General features: G+C 38.5%; 1 protein-coding gene across 1 annotated transcript in view; it reads left to right on the forward strand.

Annotated features, from left to right (window-relative positions):
- Positions 1–11,996: 11,996 nt before the first annotated feature.
- LOC308700469 (uncharacterized protein) overlaps positions 11,997–15,942 on the forward strand; it is a 44,671-nt gene continuing 40,725 nt past the window's right edge. Inside the window, exons 1-2 of the mRNA XM_081382103.1 lie at positions 11,997–12,119; positions 13,330–13,706. Of these exons, the coding sequence (XP_081238229.1) occupies positions 13,649–13,706 (58 nt within the window). The 5' untranslated portion in view covers positions 11,997–12,119; positions 13,330–13,648. The remainder of the gene's footprint in view (positions 12,120–13,329; positions 13,707–15,942) is intronic.

Genomic DNA, 15,942 nt, shown 5'->3' on the forward strand with positions numbered 1-15,942 from the left:
AGCCGGTTCGAAACTCGCGCCACCTTGTGGGTGTTGTCTGGAGTAGTAGAAGCAGTTGTAGAGTCAGAGAGTCAGAGAGTTAGAAAACTATCATTGTCATTGTCGTTATTGTGTCATATGTGAGGGCTGTATATTATTACATTATCAGGTTAGAATAGTTATAGTATATTATTATTATAGTAGGCCTATATTATAGTCTTGTTGTATTAATTAGATAAGATTATTTGGATTGCTTTGGATTTTTGGATCTGGACTGGACTGCATTTTGATTCGGATTGCCCTTTTGGATTTGTTTGCTTTTTGTGACTCTTCCTTTTTCCTGGTAATGGAGCAGCAAGAAAGAGGGAATCCTCCCCTGTCTGGGCTCAACAGAAACATCAGTGTCCTCATTTGTACCACTGCCATTTTTACGTTCCCCTGCATCCTCTGTTCCTTGTGAAAGGATCTTTTATCAGGCTAGAAGAAGAGGAATCATCTAAACCCCAACACACTTGAAATAATTCTGTTTCTCAATAAAAAAATCTATTTTTATTTTCCTTCCTTCTGGACTATTCTGTTGCAGTTAACTTTAATCCGTTATCTATAATCTGTTAAATTAATAAATGTACTTTATTACACTCCCTCTAACATAAGCACTGCACTCAACAGTGTCACTGTTGTTGTTCATACTGTCCCTATCCAAACAATTTATGAATAATTAATGAACTGTGTGTGTTACTCTGGACAAGTAAATTCAGACAGAGAAAGATATGTTATATTACACACAGTAATGGACAAATGTCTGATCATGTCTTTTTATTATTGCAAATGAAAGGTTACAAAAATCAACAGTGAGTACAAAATAAATAAATAAATATTTTTTATTTATAAAAATATTTTTATAAAATATACATTTAAATATAAATATATTTACATTACAAATAAATATTTTTATTTATAAAAGCATTTTTATAAAATATATATTTTTATATATATATATATATATATATATATATATATATATATATATATATATATATATATATATATATATATATAAAATATTTTTTATAAAAGTAGGGAGGGAGGGAGGGTGCGACACTGGTTCAGAATGAATTTATTTGTCTGCTATTTCTTTGCACAGTAGCTAGGTGTCACTAGTGAGCAATGCTGAATGAAGCTTCGAGTAATGAACCTTTAGCTGAAGCAATGGCCTGCAAGGTCTCAGTGGTTCAGGAAGCCTCATTTTGCCATCACTAGCGGTGACGTCATCTGCCTCTAAAGCACGCGGCCACGCGCGTACGGGACACCCCCGCAGCCAATCAGGGCCACGCAGATTCAGCTTTACTAGTAGCCTTCCATTATTATTATTTTAAAACTGAAGTGACTCCAGTTACTAAAGGTAAAAGGAAATTTTTAAAGTGAAGCACAAAATAGTCATAATAAACAGAGGAGGATCATCTCCATCCAGTCTGAAAAGTGTTTTCGCCTGTAAAGTCCGGCTGCGGAACGGAAAAATGAACGTTGCTTTTTAAGAAACTAATGAAAATATAAATTGAAATTAAATAAATTATCTCTAAAACTGAAAAAGAAGAAATCGTAGGCAAATTGTTTGACTTCGTTTTTAATACACTGCATGTTTTGCTAACTATTTCTCATATTTCAATCGCTGATCTGAACTTACAAATGCGCTTCCAGAGTTTTCATTTACGCTTCTGAAGTTTTCGTTTACGCTCCCAGAGTTTTCGTTCGCCGTTCTGACACATTTCTCTCGTGGGGGCGGGGCTAGTAGCAGTGTGTTCTCATTGGTTACTGAGCTTATGATTGATAGCTTCGTGACCTGGGGTCCGTTCTTCGTACGTCGCTAACTCACTTAGCTGGATTTGATTGTTGGCGATTTGGCATGATCTTGGATTGTTTGGTTCTTCAACGCTCATCCTGGACTTGCTGTCATAGCAACATGTGCGCAAACTTAAACCTGCTCGGGAGCAGGCTTATTTCATGTAAACAGGATCAGATCCCGGCTTCATAAACGGAGCTGATACGGGAAGTCCAGCGCAGCACTTTCTTTCTGAGATATATATATTTTTTCTCGTGATTCGTGAGATTGTCGTTTTTTGTCGCTTTTATGTTTAAAAAACAGTTTTCGTTTTTTTTTTTTGTGGCATTTTCAAGCCACTTAAGACCCAATGTTGTAAAGCAGTTTTTTTTTTTAGGCTATCATATTTTTTTATGAAGATCATACAATCATGACCATGCCGATTACAGATATGTCACTCAGGCTTCACTAACGTGATTGGTAATTTGGTACCATAGACTATAGGCTGACCATAGACTGCCATCAAGGCCTCAATGAAGGGGATTATGTGAACAGAAAGGGGATTCACAATGTAAATGTGCAGCCCAGTTACTATTGTGATTCTTAATATTCCAGATTAGTAATATTATATAAAATTAAAAAAAGGCAGTTGACTAAAATCTTCCATAATCACAAATGTGAAAGCAAAATGGCCAGGATCTGTGCATGACTTAAGAGTTTTCAGAGATTCACATTTATGCACATTATTTGAAAGTGGTAAGAAAAGTTTCACAATTAAATATCAAGCTCACTGTATTACATACACTTATGCTGATCCTAACACCTTTTTCATAGGTGATTATGACATGTTCCTGCAGACAGGTGTTTTATGACCCCATTCCCTGACCCAAACCAGTTACAATGCAGCTCTAGCCAGGACAAGGGCACACAATGAAAATTAACTTTGGCTAACTAAAGGGAAGATTTCAGAGTCTGAAGAAGTCTGAGGGTTGCACACCTGACAGGGCCTGTGACATTGCTACATGTGCCATATTACACAACATTGCCAAAAAAAAACACTTTTCATTAAATGTTTATAATAAAAGACAAATATGATTAGTTCCTTGAGTTTTATTTAAATTGTTCTTTGTAAAGAAAAGCCAGTGGTAAAGTGCCTGCACCAAGAGATATTAGACACATGCCTCATGCAACAAATAAAAAGGAAAAGTTGGCTATACACTGCCCACCTGTAGGCCTATGTGTCCTCTGTCTGTGCAGACTCTTCTGTAGGCCTTTCTGTAGATGTGGAATCATGCAACTTATATTGCAGCCATAAAGCATACAAGTATAAATGAAGTAAAGTTATTTATGCCCTTGCATGTAGGCTAGTTCCTCCATATGACAGTTATCTGAGAGGGTTTATTCACTGTCCAGTGCAATGGAAACAAATGGACATTACAAAGTCTTATACTTTCTTTCCTTTGGAAAGTTAGAAAATGTCCACTTACTGCACATATTTCAGCCACCACTTTCTTGGGAACAAATACAAGTGTTGGTGTATTGTGTAAAAGTGCACAAAAGAGGAAAACACAATGTCATTACAATGAACTACACTCGGGAAAAATGTGATCAATAACTCATGGCAAAATATTTTTACATTTAACATAAGTTTATCAGTTTTCACTTTCACAAGTCAAAGCAATTCATCATTACTCAAGATTTAACAGTTGAAATGACTATACGGCCTTCATTTAATGCAGCAAAGGTGATTTTACAGTGTAGGCTACTAAGATCTTTTCTTTTCTTTTTTTTCAGCCTTTTTCTTGGTTGCTTTTATAAACAGACAACCATTTATTTAACAGTGCCTTTAATAAAAGAGACTATAATATAACAAAATATTAACATTATGTAGAATATTTTTGTACTTCACTTTTATTTGTTCCCATGTTCTAGTGTGGTGACTCTGACATTACAATGAACAAAGTAGCCTAATTATGCAATTATTAAAATACAAAAAGGCTAATAAGTGATAAAAACATCTACATGGCCACTTCTAACGGATTTAAATTGTCTGCTACTTTTTGCCAGCCCTCTCTCCTGGCTTTTGCAGACTTTGAGGTGTTCCCTGGCGTTTTGATTAAACATTAAAATTCCGAATAAACTTCGACTATTAGTTCTTGCTCTGCTGAGGAGAAAAACTGAGCGCGCTCTTTGGCCACGCTGAGCAGCCAATAGCAGCGTTGCTGATCAATGTTTCTACTATCGATACATATCCCCTTTTAACCAGCGCATGAACGCGCGATTATCTCAGATGACTCAAACCAGCTATACTAATCATATCCGGCAAGTGTGTTCGAAGAACCGAGTTAGCCAGATCATGATTCGCACGATGATATCATCTTATATCATAAAGCCGGCAAACAGTGGGAACACAGTAATCCGGACAAAGGTAAGCTGTGCTCCACCTAAGTTAACTGCTAACGTTAGTTTAGTAACAACCATTCACACATGTAGCTGCTACTTTTAACTATGTGTTTCAAAAGTGTAATTTGTAGCTGTCAATCCTCCCGGTTTTTCCGGGTTTCTCACGTATTTGAGCTCTTTTCCCTCTGTCATCCCGTTGTAGTATTTTCCTGTAAAATATCCCGTGTTTTAATAACGTTACAGTTTTGTAGTACAAATTTTTGTTTTGTCAGCAGAGGGATAGCAACAGAAAGATGAGTGTTGACATTTTCCCGCATTTTGGATGAGTAACTTGGGAAATTTCCCTTATTTTCAATGTTCAATGTTGACTTAAGTTATATAAATTAATATTCAGATGTTATACTTTACTGTCGTATATATAAATGTCATTTATATGTCATGTATACACATTACTGAGGGGTTGAGGTTAATGTTTGGTTTCCTGCATAGAATGAAACAATGAAGTGTTGTCCTTATCTGTCATTTTTAATGTAAAATGTTACTTTATTATTACTGCTGTTTTTTCCAGTTTTAAGACAAATTAACAAATGCGTAATGTATGTTCATTTATGTCTCCTCAGGTCTTGCACTCTCAACGCATCAATGAGACTCCTCTGAAGCCATGGGTCATCATTACCAACGATGGACAGGTTTGTTGTGCACACTGTACATGCATGGCTGGCATTGCAGAGTCATGTACACATGTTGGGGCTCTACTATTTAAGATTGAGGCAGCAGTCCGCATCCGCGGAAAAAAGACAGTGACAGATGTGCCTGCTTACTGGAGCCAGGGCCGTTTCTAGGCATAGGCAAACTAGGCGGTCGCCTAGGGCGCAAACAGCTGGGGGGCGCCAGTGAGAGCCCCCACCACACCAAGAGATTTTTGCCCAAGCGAGTGGAAGAAAAATCCTTCCTTTTTTACATTTCCGATAATGGAGCGTATATTTGCACTAAGTGCCTGTCTTTTTAGCAAAAATACGCCCACCACTATATATCTACAGTGGCATAGGTCGTAAGGGTGTGAGGTGCCTGAAAGTAGCTTTAGATGCGTTCGACCCGAGTTCGAATCCGCTTTTGCCGAAATCGCTCTTCTCCCTTTTCCCAACACTTGAGATGTAAAATATATAGCCTAACATAAAGGTCTCTAGCATTATATTTTGTCAACGAATTAAAATCGAAATTGTGATATGGCTTTGTGCCTTTATAAAACAGCACAAGACTTTAATTAAGTAGCCTATATAGGCATTCTGTTTGTGCTGCGTGATTTAGAGAAAAGTGCGCACTTTGCTCATGCGATCAGCATGGTGATCTGGTGTTTTTCTCCAAAATAAAAGCTCAAGGGTTTATTTCTTGCAAGTGAAGAAAAGAAGAAAACAGAAGTATTGTAATTTTCCGATACTATAGTGTAATGTAAAATATGCTTTTGAAATATTCATTTTAATTTATAAAGTAGCCTACATATTATTGGCTATATGGATTTTACGTCATAGGAATACTTATATAAATAATAAACACCAGTGAAAATGTAATGTAGACTGAGTCTGAGACTCTAAATCATGATAACTAATAAGATGTTTGAGCCCTCTTTAGTGTCCAGGTACAAGTCGATGGTTTTTCTTTGTTCAGTGTGAACAGTTCATGGGTTGAAGCTCTTAATTTTTAGCTCTCAAAGAACCAGATTGATGCATTAATTTAACCTTAAAATGTAAAAAAAAATTATTGCGGGGGAGCATGCCCCCGAACCCCCCTAGAGGAACGGGGGGGGGGGGGGGGGTCAATATAGGAATCTTGCCTAGGGTGCCAAAAAGGCTAGAAACGGCCCTGACTGGAGCATTCCATCTGGAATTAACAAAGTCCACGGAGAGGTTGCCCACAAGATGGACTTTACTTCTGCTAAAGCTCAGAGGATTGCTCTGGACAGTGTCATCAATGACAACAGTCCCATGCCTGGTCTACGGACGCGAGCCAGCAGACACACGCCCCAAGCCACACTGGACGACTTGTCTTCACTGCTCCCTGTTCTCCATAAACATAGGTCAGTTTGTATGTCGACAATGGACACCTACTATCACGACTACGCTGACCCTGTCCAGCCAGCTGTGATGCCAAAACCCCTGCAAGACCGTCTGCGTGACCCACAGTTTAATCATGCTCCACTATCTGTCCTTCTCCAGCACTGTGAGACAGTGAAAGACATTGCAGCTGTGACAAAGGAACAAACCGACATCATCAGCACACACACTAAGCAGCAGCATAAGTCATCTGCCGTACGGTATGGAGTACGGGCAGGCAGAGTAACCGCCTCAGCTATGCATGCAGTTGTTGTTTGCAACATTGAGAAGCCGGCTGTGTCCACGGTGAGAAAATTGTGCTACCCAACATCACTGTTAACTACACAAGACACAAGATGGGGAATTGAGCATGAGGAGACTGCAAGGAGTGCTTATCAGGCCAAACAAGCACCACACCACACTGACCTGAAAATTGAGCTGTCTGGATTCTGCATCAACCCTGGGTTTCCACAAGTAGGCGCTTCACCCGATGGATTACTTCACTGTATCTGCTGTGGGAAAGGCTGCCTGGAAATAAAGTGTCCATCAAAGCACAAGAATACCACTGTCCAGGAGGCTTGTGATGGTGACAGGGACTTCTGTCTCCAACTTGTGGACAACACATTTCAACTTAAACGAGGCCACAGATACTACACACAGGTGCAGACACAGATCTTTGTGACTGAGTCCAAATACTGTGACTTTGTAGTGTGGACACAGAAAGATCTCGTTGTTGTCCGACTCATGCCAGATGTCAGGTTCTGGGAGTCATGTCTGCAGAAGGCACAGGAATTTTTCCTGAAGGTTTCCCTCCCTGAGCTCATTTGCCACCACTACACACAAGATGCCTCCACACCGCAGCCCTCAAGAGTTACGGCTGTAAAATCTCGTAACACTTCAACAGTCCCACAAGTAAGAGGGCAAAAGAGAGCAAGGAAGAGGACCACAGAAAATAAAGAGAATATGTGGTGCGTGTGCCAAGGGCCTGAGGAACTGGATGACATGGTTGCGTGTGACAACAAGAACTGTGCAACGCAGTGGTTCCACCTTTCCTGTGTTGGACTTGATGCAACCGCTGCAGCTGTGTGACTCCTGGTTTTGTGATGCATGTCTGTAGTCACACAGCTGTCCAAAGACATATATTGTATATTATATATACATATAATATATATTGTATAGATACCTATTTATTTATAGCATGGAAAGAAATTATAAGAAAAGTGTATTTATTATTATTATTATTACATAAGAAATTGCACTACCTCCATTTTTATTTGTATCCGTTATTGCATTATTATTACTATATTTATAATTTGCACTACCTCCATTTTCAATGTGTCCATTGTTGTTATTTTATAGATACCTATTTATTTATAGTATTGAAAGAATTTATAAAAATTGTGTATTTATTGTTATATAAGAAATTGCACTCCATTTTCTGTGTCCATTTTTTATTTGTAACCTTTTGCCTTGAAGCATTCCTACCTCACTGCACCGTTCTGTGTTCTCAGGTTGCACTACTTGCAAATAAACACTGAAAAACATCTGATTGTGTGACATTTCTTGCTTTTGCACATCATACTGTTATTGCTTCTTGTTTATAAGACACATGCATTTAAGTGTTTATTGTGAAGATTGTGGGTATGGATGCAACAGACACTTATGGCTGTATTTAATGCACATTTATTTCAGCACAACACTAGGGCTCATGTTTGTCAGAGCACAACATACAGACACAATCTCATCGAGGAATGTCATGTCTTCATCCTTGCATGGCAACACCATGTGGATTGGTACTTTACCCGACAAAATAGTGTACTTGTTGCGGACGGTTCCAATCACCCTTTCCACATGAATTCGGAGGTGGGCAATTTTTCTTGTGCTCTCCACATCTCTTGCATCAAGCTGACAGCGTCCTTTTGTGAAAGCAGGGATCTTTACCTCGGCACACATAAGTCCCACACTGTCCTGTATGTCAAAGCCACGATCAGCCAACACCAAATTCCCAGGTAACAGTTTGTCCAGAATCCCACAGTTATCAGTTATGTGCTTATCACTGATGCGCCCCCCCCCCCCATCCCTTTGAAATGAATTAAATTGAGCCCTGTGGTGTAATACCAATAAGGTACTTCATAGTTGTGTTGTGTTTGTAGTGGGAATATGACTGAGCTTGAGCTTTAAGATTTGATGGTCTCTGTATGAATATTTCGAAACAGTCCAGAATAACGGCAACACCCTTCCCAAAGGCCTCCACAAACTGATGGGGCATAGTTGCATGCAACGCATCTCGCCCTGGGCCGGGTTTCCCGATAACGATGTATCTTAGCTCTTAAGAGCGCTTTCTACGTGCAACGTTACGAACGCTCGCAGCAATTCCACGAGCGTTTCCCAAAAATGCACTTAACATGAACGCGCGAGAACGCGCTCTACGTGCTACTTAAGAGTCGCTGTCCATTCCTGAAGTGCTGAAACATAACCTTATATGGAATCGTATTCTGAACGTTTAACCTAATAATTGTCATCTGTTGTGGATTAGCAATCAAGACAAGTCTATATAAAGCACCTACAGGCGGAGGCACTGACAAAATGGCTGAACAAAAAAAAAAAAAAAACGAAAAAAAACGAAAAGATACCTTTCAAAAAGATGAAATTAATGTCCTTTGAGAGGAGATAGAGTGAAACAAAGATGTAATTTTTAACAGATTTAAAAGATTTTTTAATTTATTTTTTTGTTCATTACATTAATTTTGATTAAAATTATTAGATTAAATTATTTCTATTTTTTTGTTTTGTTTTCTGACCTTTTTAATTATTTTATTTATACATTATTTAACCAACAACAATAACAAAAAAACAGTAATAAAGTGTACAATAAAGTACAATCACAACCTTATAGCCTATTATAATCACATTGCGTTTGAATAAAGTTAAAGGTGTAATCTGCCGGTTGTCCTGCAGGTGTCCTCATAAATCTGTCTTCTTACGATGCACTTGGGGATGTACGATTACTCCAGAGCACTCGTAGATCTACGAAGATTTTTAAGTGCTACTTAAGCTACGATGCTTTTGGGAAACAGACTATAATATTAAGATCAGTCGTACGATCGTTTTTACGATCAACTTAGGCTTACGATGCTTTTGGGAAACGCAGCCCTGGCCAGTTAATCAAAGGGCTGGTGCGCGCATGCAAAACATTTATGATGTTACTGAAGGTTTTGGAAACAGTTTTTCTGTCTACACAAAAGATGTGGGCAATGTGTTGTATTGGTAAATTTAGTCTAAGGCGCATGAGAGTCAGGAAAAGCATCTGAAAAGGTGACAGTACTTTACTACTCTGTGTCACGTACGGTCCAACACAGGCTAGAAGACCCATGACAACTTCGAGGTGTGGAAGTCCAGTGTAGTACTTCACTTTGACATTGTCATCCTTCAGGAAATGTTCATCCATTTTTCTCTGGCCAAGCTCACATTTCAGGGCCCTGTTCTCTTCCTGCAGCCGGGCGATTTCATTGCGCCGATGCTGACAGAAGTCACATTCTGTCAGCAGTCTCTGGTCAGCTCCATCCTCTACTGGGGCTGGTGTCTCCACTGTGGATCAGATAAGGAGTTTTTTAGCTAAATGTTCCACATGCAGCTGCAACAAAAACAATATAAGGTCGTGTATCTGCTGGCTCTGTAAGGCTTACCTGGTGGAACAAGGTCATCAATAACTGTCTCATCCATCGCAGGTGTACTGTCAGTCCTTTGCCGTTTTCTCGTTTCCTGTCTCTCATAGCGTGCAGTCTTTGTGGCCTTCATCTCAGAGTGGCTCAGGTTTAGAGATGGTGCCCAATCCGGATTCGAGTTATACATTTCATTTGCTGGTTTTCCTGGTAACACAATCAAAATTATCATCCCGTAGCAGAAGTGTTGAAAACATGTAACGTTAGAACCATAATGTTGTGTTATGTTTGTGTGCGCGCGCATTCATGTGTATGTATGTGGTGTCGCGGTTGAAGGAAAGAAACAATGTATAAAAAGAAAATCTTACAGCATCTTTAACTTACCAGAATGAAAATGCAGGGAACACACTCTCATCGACATCGGGATACTGTGGAATGTTATGTTTGGTCGTCTTACAGCCGCGATCCAAGCGAGCCGACGACTCTTTGTAATCTCTGATACTTGGTCTCCGTGGTTGCGCCTCCAAGCAGGAAAACGGTGGAAAGTTAATCCATTTTCAGTTTTTTACCCCATGGCGATTGTGTGTTGCGCTGTTACACCCCACAATACAGCAACGGTTTACCATGGTTGAATATATTTTTAATTAATCAAATTAAGACACACGAGACACGACTATAGTATACGTCTATACTGCGCAGTAGTCCGAGTAGCAAAGAGGCCATCAACATGGCCGCCACGCCAAGTATGACGTCACGACGCCCAAGCCCTATTAAGAGATCAAAGTCAACAGAGTATTTTGAAACTCTTTTGCACTTAAGAAAAAAAGCGAGCCTATCGCGCCAGTGCGATTGTCGATCCCAGGGGGTTAAAAAATAGATTTTCGCCAAAAATCCTCTTTGGCTCCGCAGCTGCCATGGTAAACAACATTAGCCTACCGGTGACTGAATTCTCACGTGCGAGTCAAGAGCGAAGTGATTGACATGACCAGGCTACCATAGCTATGGCTTGGATTCATTAGCAAACACTGCCCCCCTGTGGTATTTGCATGTTACTATCACAAGCATAATGTTGTGGCCTGCCCAGAAAAACGTTGGTTCTAATAATAGCCCCGGCCACTATTAGAGACCGGCCTTTATTTACCTCCGCCAACAGCGAGACCGGCCAATGTTAGAGACCCGGCCACTATTAGAGGATTTACGGTATGTACCTTTTTTTCTGAGAGTGTATGCTTGTATAAACACTGAATATACACAGTCTCTCCAGCACACACTGAAAGTCTATAATATAATAATGGCACTTCTCCTAGATTTTCTTTAAAGCGTGGTGTAAGACAAGGTTAATTCCTCAGAAATTCTTTCTAACAAATAAAATATCCTATAAAATTATTCAAAGATTTTATCCAGTTAAATACCTTTTAAAGAAATTTAGAAGTGATATTGATACTTCCTGCTCCTTTTGTGAAGCCTCTTCTGAAACTGTTGATCATTTGTTTTGGGAATGTCCTTTTTCTCCGTCTTTCTGGAATAATATTGATGCTCTGATTGTCCAAAATGTTTTTTTGTAACTTCTCTTTATCATATAGACATATTTTTGGGGAGTCTAATTAATGCAATTTTTTGTATAAACCTTCTTTAATATTATTGGAAAGTTTCATATCCATAAATTTAAATATATGAAAAGTAAACCCCACTTTAGCTTTTTCAAAGAAGAATTGAAGTTGTATTTAAATACAATTTCAACTTCTGTTAACAAGAAAGCAATGAAAACATCCAGAATTTGTGCCATGTTTAATATTCTTCCTTAATATGTTTTTCTTTTTTGTGCCCTCTTCTTTTTTCTTCTTCTCTCTTTTTCTTTTTTAAGACTATTGTTGAATAGATAGAAAAAAAAAAAAAAAAAACCTTTATCTAAACATCTCCACATAATCGCCAGACTCGCGCGTCCTCCATGTCTGTAGTTTTTAGCACTTTTCACTCGTGTTTGTAGTTCTAACCGAATCCTCGGCCAACGCGCGATCTGCACTTCGAATTCTGACCGGAAATAGTAGACCATCCGGGTATCTTTGAAACCAACATACTACGATCTGGGATACTGATTCTATTTTCTGAGACTATTTAGGGCGGATAGTACAGAATTGGGACGCAGCGTCGAGTCTTCTGACTGAGGTGAGGAGAGCAGTTCACGGTATTTCTCATATTTACACAACCATCACACACACTTTATACAGTTTGATTAAGCGACAGGCTCATTTCTGTATTGTTTTCATCGATCACAGCGATACTTGTGCGTCTTTTCTGGCGTCTTCCTTCTGAAATAAACATTTAGTGCAGCAGCAGCGAGCATGAGGAGAATATGTTGAGTTCATTCAGACCTGAGCGATGTTGTGTTCGTTTGTGTGATTGTCTCGATGTTTGGAGTGAGAACTGTTACTGAATGTCAAGAGATAAGAGGTAAAGTTTGAGATCTGTGAGGGGAATTATGTGAATCGATCTCTTACTTTACGTTGAGCCTATAATGAGCCACGTGAGACATTAAATCAACTCTTAGGGTAAATGTTAATAAATGAATAGTGTTTTACTCTGTAACAATATTGCTTTGTGATGCTCTTTAGTTTTAAATGTTTTATGATCATTGTTAGTTTCAGCGCATATTATTTTAATGATAGATCTAAGTACTTGATTAATGTCAAAATCAAACTAGATTTAGATTAATGTGGACATATTATGCTGCTATATTATTTCTCTGTAGTGGTTGATGAAGATGAGTGTCATTAGTGATTGTTTTTGTGTTATTGATGTTTTATCCATGTCATATAGTGAGAAATTACAGTATTGTCTTTCAATATAGCAGTTTTACAGGCTTTTATCATGTATCCTGACTCAAATAATGTGTTTCTAACAGCAAACACTCAGAATAAAGTGAGATGATCTGCTGATGATCCTGAATGGCTTGTTGAATGAGTGTTGATAGTCTGAGGCTCATCAATATTAACAGATCTGCTGAAAACACTCTTTATTTCATGACTATAGTTCCTGTTTTCACCTCATTTATTATGCTGATGTCTTCAAATCTCCTGTAAATTGACACTTAAAGCTCATTTCATTGGTGTCAGCAGACTGAGGGGATTTGTTGGCTACTATATGCACGTTTATTTCTGTATTTGTGATTTTAACTGTTTTTTTTTACCATTATTTATATTTGGAAAAATTTAAATTATTTATATTAATTTCTGTATTTTAATGAAGAAGCAGAATAATGTTAGGATTAGCAATACAAATAGATGGATGTCTAATAAATAGATAGACAGACATAAATTCTTAGTGTAGTAATTTTTTTTTTTTTAAAACACATGATCTATATTTTTGATTTTGGCAGATCAGCTCCTCACACGCTGGAATACATCATCAGAAAAGCTCCTCCCACAGCAATCTCATCATCAGTGAAGCTCCACCCACAGCAATCACATCATCAGTGAAGCTCCTCCCATGCTGGAATACATCATCAGAAAAGCTCCTCCCACTGCAATCTCATCATCAGTGAAGCTCCCCCCACTGTAATTACATCATCAGTGAAGCTCCTCCCACAGCAATTCTCCAATAAATGCTGTAAATTCCCATCAGCTACAAGTGAAGACGAGCATCAGGAAGAGCTGAAATCTGCAAAGACTGAGTTTATTAAAGAGGACAGTGAGAACATGAGTGATCCAGAACCCTGCAGAATGAAACACACTGAAGATCCTGAAGAACAAAGAGGTTGGTGTTTATTCTTCATTCATTCATGATGCTGAAGAACATTCATGTTAGAAACATTCAAGCCTTCATCACATTTAGATAAACAGTTCAACTATGAAATGGTACCGAATGTTCTGGGCAGGGCTCCAGACTAACTTTTTTTACTGACAAATTCTTTAACAATAAATAGACAACGTACAGATTTTACAATGTGCAGTTTTATTTTAAAGGAATACGCCGACTTTTTGAGACTTTAGCTTATTCTCCGTATCCCCCAGAGTTAGATAAGTCCATACATACACTTCCCATCTCTAGGGCTGTAATCTCCCAGTCGATTAGTCGATTAATTGGTTGATATGTTCTGGCTCGACCAAAATTCTGATTGGTAGATTTTTTTGCCGTGTTCATTTCATCAGTTTTGCTGCGTTGACGCGTTCATTTCATCAGGTGGAAAGCACTAATTGCTAATGGGGGTGTTTTCAGAGCACCCCTGTTTCCCAGGTAACAGTCTGTCTTCAGAACACCCCCTTGTTTTCACTTCTTTTGGATTAGCCCATCCCACTGGAGAAGAGAGACAGATTGAAGAAAGTAGGCTACTAGAAGGTTTGCTGAATATTATTTATTTAATTGTGAGAGCGTTTAATTCATAGTCAGTCCTCTTCTACCATGTCAACAAAGACATCGGCAGTGTGGCAGCATTTTTTTTAAAGGTGCCCTAGAATGTGAAATTGAATTTATCTTGGCATAGTTAAATAACAAGAGTTCAGTACATGGACATGACATACAGTGAGTCTCAAACACCATAGTTTCTCTTTCTTATTTAAATCTCGTTTTTGAAAAACACCCCTGAAAAACAGGCGAATCTCCACATAACACCGACTGTGACGCAACAGTTGGGATCATTAATATGTACGCCTCTAAAAATGTGCATATGCCAGCCCATGCTCAGTGCCAGGCGGAACTGCGCAGCCGAATCATCAGAAGTTCTGCAGGTGAAGAAACAAGCAGGAGGAGGATCATAGGGAAAATGGCAGATCTATCTATAATCTATCTATAATCTATCTATAATCGGATACCGCTACAGTTTAATTCGAAGTTGTTAGTTTGTTCTGCCCATTTCACCACGGACTGTTTTTCTAACCTGGAACAATATCAAGCAGCCAGGCTTCTCTCGGCGTCTCAAACGGACGAAGGGGGCAATTTCAACCAACGTTATATTCCCGCAAGCGGTAAGTAGTGATTTTATTAACAATAATTTACACTGTGTTATCTAGATCCAGCGCGATATTGTTTTTTCCTCGAGAGACATCGTGGCTTGCAAACGAGCGAGCGAAGCATGGCAGTTGCTCAGTGTTTGGATGTACAAATAAACACAAAGGTATTTTTTTAGCTCCTTCATCCGAGCCTCTGGAGAACAGTGGGTTATGTGAATTTCTGATGTGTAATTGTTCAAGTTCAGACAGATAATCTTTCTCTCAAAGTCGTTCAACACTGTTTATGCATCAGTAAATCGCGTTGCAGTGATAAGATCTTCATTCTCGCGATCAACAGGCTGTCATCTGCTCAATGCTGGAATAGATCTAAATACTTAAACTTCTCATGATTCGTTAATCCCGATAGCTGTAATAGTAAAAACGTATAAAAGCTGTAATAGTAAAAGTTTTCCAGATAGCTCTACATTTAATGCCAGATATTTCATATGCAAGCATGTCAGCCAATCACAGCAGTGGGCAACAACACTGAAGTCTCACAGCAGACACACCCCTTCAAACAGAGTGTTCAAATCAATGGATGAAATCAGGCTAGGAAATATGCCTTTTATTTCTAAATTATAACAAATTTTGATCTAAAAAACATACTAACATTATAAGGGCACCCCAGGAAACATTATAAAATAATAAAATAATCCATTCTACGGCACCTTTAAATAGAAAACGGGAAAAAAGTCAAATGCAAATTTTTCAAGCAACAATTTTCATTTCAAAGCTCGACGAAAAACATGTCATATCACCTAAAAATGGTAAGCTAACTTGTCTGCGTTAGGTTGGCCCGTCTGTTTTGAGTAGGCTATATGAACATATCAGAATTGCCATATTTCAGTGTTTCAGTGTAATAATATTTCTAGGATTATTGATTGGATTTGTGTGACCTGTCTGTCAGTTATTATAATACATATGACAAAAACAATTGTCTAAATTATGTTGCATATTCCTCAAAAGTTATTCTGATTATCACTAGTTGACAACATAGTACTATT

Source organism: Scardinius erythrophthalmus (assembly GCF_964197995.2).
Source record: "Scardinius erythrophthalmus genome assembly, chromosome: 1".
NCBI lineage: Eukaryota > Metazoa > Chordata > Actinopteri > Cypriniformes > Leuciscidae > Scardinius > Scardinius erythrophthalmus.